The sequence below is a fragment of the Stegastes partitus genome, unplaced genomic scaffold (assembly GCF_000690725.1).
Source record: "Stegastes partitus isolate 25-593 unplaced genomic scaffold, Stegastes_partitus-1.0.2 Scaffold277, whole genome shotgun sequence".
In the NCBI taxonomy this organism is placed as follows: domain Eukaryota; kingdom Metazoa; phylum Chordata; class Actinopteri; family Pomacentridae; genus Stegastes; species Stegastes partitus.
Genome location: NW_007578008.1, coordinates 66831 through 73067, shown reverse-complemented (window position 1 = coordinate 73067; position 6237 = coordinate 66831). Strand labels below are relative to the sequence as shown.

The window sequence follows — 6237 nt, the reverse complement described above, 5'->3', positions numbered from 1 at the left end:
GAATAGTAATCATGATGACATTTATGAGTATCCACACCTACGTTACTATTTTGTTCTATTTGTTTTCCTCTAAACTTTGCATATTTACCCTGTGACCTGCCTCTGTCCTTCCCCTAACCGTCCGTGATTGATTGATTGATGAATTAATTAGCTCATTGATTGGCTGGACGGGGCCCGACTCCGGGCTTCGCAGATAAATCCAGCAGTTTAAAGAGCGAAGCTCCAGATAACTGTGGCGAGTTGAGCAGACGTGAAATAATACCTTATCAAATATTTAAAGCCCCGCACGTCTCTGCCAGAAAGTCTTTGCCAGAGACCATAAAACAGGACATCTGTTCCCCCAAATGTGACATATAACAGCGATAGCCTCCGTTTCAGTGTCCAAACAGGCAGGAGACTCTGTTGGTCGACTCCCCTCGGTGGGTATTTACCAGTGAACCTACTGAAAGGTAGTTAAAGTGACTGACTGTGTAGGAACTTTGGGAAATCTCCCTTGTGTGTAATCTTCTTACAGGGGTGTACGTACAGAATGGATGCAAGGCTTGTGGTGTTGCTAAGCAGATTATGCATGATGGATGTTTTTCAACAATTTTTGTACAATTCTTACCGATTTTCTGCTTGTCGAGGAAGAAACGCCCTTAAAAAAAAAAAAAAGAAGAAGTTTGCAGCTCTGTGAAAGTACAAAGACCCACTGTGACTGCATCTGTTCAGTGGGACAGAAAACTTTGGGATGTCTTTGATTCTAAAGGAAAAAAAAGGACGAATTAATAGGAACGGCAGCTGTGCGGTTTCAGGCTAATTTTTTTTGTATCGTCTGATGCGGTTCGGTTATGTTCAGTTTGAGACGACTTTGTCAGCATCACATCTGCTCAGACTTGTCTTAATTTCTGCATTTTAGTATTTCTTTAGTTTTAGATGCGTTCTGTTGCAAACTAAAGTGTTAGACGTGTGATCTGCCGGCGACACTAGATGAAAAGTAGGAACGATGGCGATTGCTGGTAATCGAGACGGATCGGTGGTCGATATTTGGAATCGATATAAATGCTATGTTTTAACGGCATGTGGTAGCAGCAGACCTGTCATTCATAATTCGTCTTCATTATTAATAAGGATGACTGTAATTGAATATGTAAAACAGAAATAGGAGGGATTAAATTAGGATGCTGTCGTCTGTTTATGTGACATTTAGTGTTCTCTATTTTCTTATTATTTCACTGGACTGTCACTTTTATTATCATCTAGATCTTAAAGCATTATTAATTATTGTTTTCCAGACTTTGAGGGTAATCTGTGTCTGCGTGCTAACTTAGCCGCTAGCCGTTAGCGTAGCCATAGCCGCTTTGAACGAAGCTAATTTCCTGGTTTGTGTTCAGCTTTTTCGGTCTCTGCTTGAGAGACATTTCTGAAATCACAGAGGTTGCTGCATCAGATCTGACGTAGCATTTAGTTTAGCAATTATCAGTCAATAAAAATACCAATAATTAGAAAAAATGGATGATAATCGGTCCATCTATTTTAACCCATGTGACATTCTCTTCACCAGGTTTTCAGCTGAGTGAACATTGTGGCTCAATCCTGACAATATTACTGGAAGGTTGCAGTAAAACACCTGCACCTGTTACCTGCAGATCTACAGGATGCACCTACACCTGTCCATCCTCCCCTCATGTACCCGCCTATCAAACTTAAATCTAATGAACTAGAGGCTACAGAGGAATCATTACACAACAAAACACTGCAAGGACGCCGATTTATTTAACCGTATATGAGGAATAAAAAGATTACGCTGATGAAAAAAGTCCACATCAAAGCCAATATAGCTTAATTACATCCTAATTAAAAACTACAAACCACTGGGCTTCAGCTTTTACTAATTCAATCCAGCCAAACAGAGGACAGTCAAATATAACATTTATTACATTCACTAGCATGCAGGAGGGAACGTGGACTATCTTGGTTTTGGTCTCAGATGGGGAGCAGGTGGAGGATTCCCGTCTGGAGAGGGAGACAAATGGTGTTCAGAGCCGAGCAGCTTTACATTTACGCAGTGCTGGTTTGAATCATTTCATGTGTGTTAACATGTTGTCGTCTGAGAAGCTCCCAACCCGCCAGCTTTTAGGTGTTTTAATGAGTTGTCGTCCTGCTTCATGCTTCGACGAACGCTATTAATCTGAGTGATATTTGGTAACTGAACTTAATTAGCTCCGTCTCGCTTCTTGTTTCTGTGCTGTTTGTGAGTATCTGCTCATCGCCGCAATTTCAAGCTCTCGACAGCGAGTGTTTCAGCATCTAGTTATGCAGGACCGTATGAACTGTTCATTTTTGTTACCTCACTGTCAAACTATCGCTGGTTTAATACTTTCAGCATGAACATAGCTTTAAACCAAACAAAGTGAAGCAAAATACACGACACTTACGGTTTGTTCTGTGTCTGTTTTTCTTTCTAGATGATGGGCCGTATGGAAAAACGAAGGACATCTCTGGACCGGAACACACCATGGCCTCAAGAAGACACAGTATACCAGGTATGGGCCTCTTCTGTCAGCCTAATATACAAGTTAAGTTCTGCAAAAAAGTGCTCAGTCTGCAATAAAATGGCTCGCGTGACTGATATTTTATTAAAAAGTTGCTTGAGGTTGAGTCCAGAGGTTTCCAACCTGAGGCTCAAGAAATGAGTATTTGTGCATAATCTGTCTTCAGCTTTTGAATTTTCCTGTAGTCTGATGGTTTTCAAGATAATTCACAGTTATGATGGTGCTGAAATAAGACATTTTGAAAAGCTTAGAAAGAAAATGTGTCTTCTGGCGACCTGCTACCAACTCAGAGGCCTAAATACATGTTTTATTGTAAGAGCTCACAAGCCAAAATGTTTAAAAACCACAAGTTTAAGCTTTAACCCTCTGAACCTTAAGCAGTTTCTGGCTGTTTCTCTGCTCTTATAACATTTTTGCTTACTGTGGGATCATCAGAAGGAGACAGAACTCAGATATTCCTTCTATGATGCCATAAAACAAAAGAGAAAATCACAGTTTAATTTTTCTGGATTATGTTGGGAAATTTCGAAAAAAATGTGGAATCAACACATTCACATTTTAACTAATGTGTTACCAATAATGGAAAAAAATTAAATAAATAGCAGCTCTACATGCTAGATGTATGTTTTACTGCAAGCATTTACTCTGATCAGTCTAATCACAGCCTTCAGTTCAGCCAGAAATTCCCAAAAAATGTTTTCACAAAGTCATTGGTCACGGCTAAGTCATTAATGGCTTCATGGTTGTAACGAGGAGTTCAGGATTTTTTGTATTTTTGATCAAATCTGTTTGGTACAAATCTTATATTTGGCTTTTTTATTTATTTATTGTTTTATTTATCCATTTAACATAAACTGACAATAATGAAATATCATAATATTAACTTTAGATTGGGTTCAGTTTTCCAACAGAGCAGCATCTCAGTGATGAGCAGTTCAAGGACCATTGGAAATCTAGCAATTCTTTCTGTTTTTGCAGTTTCTGGCTCTGATAAATGGAGTAATTTGACCATTTTTTATAAAGATAGCACACTTATCCACCCCACCAGTGGGCTTCTGAGGGTTAAAGCATCTTATTTTAGGACCAAATGAAAAATCCCAATCTGTAACGTTCAGCTCTCAGACACATCTAGTGGAGTAAGCACGACACAGCCGAGTGCAAATACTCGAGTACTTCAAGCTGTTCCCATCGACAGCTCTTGGATACATGTACTCAGTTACTTCCCAGCAGCGCTGTAAACTGTGTCACCCAGAATCTGCGTCACCATGGTGACGTGTGCACACGTAAGCGTCATAATGATCTTTTGTCCCAGACAAACGCCTAAAGCAGAGTTTGGCAGTGACAGCAGCAATTTGCTTAATTAGTTTGACACATTTGAAAACAGAAAATAAAAAACAGCTTTCACCTTCCAGTGCGGCTGATTTTTCCCTCTAGATCACATGGGGATGCTGTTTTTTGTACCCGATGACTGCTGGGAGCTCATGACAACAGCAAGGTCGCCAAAACAGATGGAAACAGACGTGTTTGGTCCCAACATACCTCCACAAAACCTTTTTCTTATAACTCTCATTGCAGTAATATACACATATACACCTTTCTGTGCTCCTTTCCTGAATCTATACTGCTGCAATGCATGAGTTTCCCCATTTGTGGTGAAAAATAAAGTGCAATCTAATCTAATATTAACACATTTTCAGTATTTTTTCAGGTATTTTTTAAGGAAATCCTGTTAACTCTCCTTGTAAAAACAACCCATCTTTACTTGGTATCTGGCTGTACCAACTTTTGAATTGATTTTTCAGTAGTCTTACTATCAGTCCATCAGTTATCCCATCATATTAACTAAAAACTTGACAGATTAGTTGGCCGATATTTTCCTGTCAGTGTCGACATGTACGTTGTCCAACAGAAAAACTTTGGCTTGTGCAGAACATCATGCATAAAAAGATGCTGGTTGTAAATCAGAAATGGTGTCCACACATAGTTTATTCAGTAGAGCAAGCAGTGTGTTCATGGTAAGCAGCCAGCTCGTTTGTTAAATATGTTACTGGAAAAGGTAAAAGCAACGATTGCGTCATCTTTTCCTTCTCAATATTACTCTAACATGCTAATATATGTCTATATATTTAACAAATATCTGACGATATTTTGGCTCTAGTCTCTACTTGTTTGTTGGTGTAAATTGTTAGAATGAACTCTTCTTGGATGATGTCAAATCTCAGCGTTACATAACAGTAAATACAGTCGTGCTCAGATTTATTCATACCCTCCCATTAAAGGAGGGGAAAAAAAAACAGCTTCAGTCACTGAAATAAGCTGAAATTGACAAAAGTAATAATAAATAAAAATGTATGAAAATCATGATGTTGCTTTTAAATTGTGGTTTACCAGAAATATATATTAAAAAAAACAAAAAACACACAAGCAAACAAGCATGATGGACCCCATAAACTAATATGTAGTTGAACATCCCTTTGAGCCAATCAGGTGTTTCCTGTAACTCTCAGTCAGACTTCTGCACCTGTTGACAGGTGTTCTGACTTCACTGCTCATCAGCAAAGTGCTCTAATTTGTCCGGGACAGTTTTGTTTTCTTTAAGTATTCTTTCCAGTCACAATTCAAAAGTAGTGTTTTATTTCACTAAATTATAATTTAGCAACTTTTTATTTATCATTACTTTTTTCAGTTTCTAGTTGTTTGATTGTGAATTTTTCCTTTTCTTTAATGGAAGCGTGTGAATACATTCGAGGACGACTGTATATTACAATCAGAAAGTTATCATATTACAATGAGTAAATGAATTAATAAAGAATTATCTTAAATGATCCCAAAACAGCAGAACATCAAAGTCACCTTGTCTTTAAATAAAAAACACATCTTTTACTGTCAACCGTGTTACATGTATTGTAAATATGAATTAAATCACCATCAATAAACACACATGAAACTGACTGAAACTGATGATTGAACATTTATAAATTGGTAGATTTGTCTTTCTCGCTTTTCAGATTCAGAACCAGCAAAAGATTCTGGTTCCCTCTGCAGCCTGCTTTTCTCTCCGATATTCTGCAGTCGTCTGAAAGAACTTTACCCCACAGCAGTCCCTCAACTTTCATATTTCACCACAGCTGCTTAGATTTTGGAACCCGTCTTTCTTTCCGTGTGAAAGCGTCTCTCTGTTGCTTATTCTTTTCTGCCTCTTTCCCACTTTGTACCTAATCTTGTTATCAATCTGTATTTAGACTTATTACACAGAACTCAGCTCCGTGTTCACTTCCAACGTCCCTGCTTGTTATCTGACTTTAACTTTGAGCGCGACTTCAAAAAGCATCCGAGGTTCTGTTTGTGCGGCAGAGATAATGTTTCGCTCTCTTCATTAGTCCGGCCGTCGTTAAACTTTCTTCGCGTCTGTTTTTACATAACAGAAACCATTTCGTGAGTTTCTTTCATAACATCATTCCCTGAGCAACAAATTAAAGAGGTAGATAAAACTTTATGAATCCCAACGTATTCGGCTCTGCATCTCTGCAGAGGAGGAGAAAAAAAAAAAACTCATTTAGTGATGGATTTGGTTCTGAAGATGTTCGTGGCACAGAACTACATTTGTAAAAAGCTTTTGCTTTTATGCAAATGCGAACAGTAGAGGGACTAATGAATGAATGAGTGCCTTTCTGCAGATAATGTATGTGTGTTCCTCTATGAA

General features: G+C 38.3%; 1 protein-coding gene across 1 annotated transcript in view; it reads left to right on the top strand.

Moving 5' to 3' along the window:
• LOC103357845 (glutamate receptor-interacting protein 2-like) overlaps positions 1-6237 on the top strand; it is a 215168-nt gene that overhangs the window by 144902 nt on the left and 64029 nt on the right. Inside the window, exon 2 of the mRNA XM_008282571.1 lies at positions 2448-2525. Coding sequence (XP_008280793.1) covers positions 2448-2525 — 78 coding nt within the window. The remainder of the gene's footprint in view (positions 1-2447; positions 2526-6237) is intronic.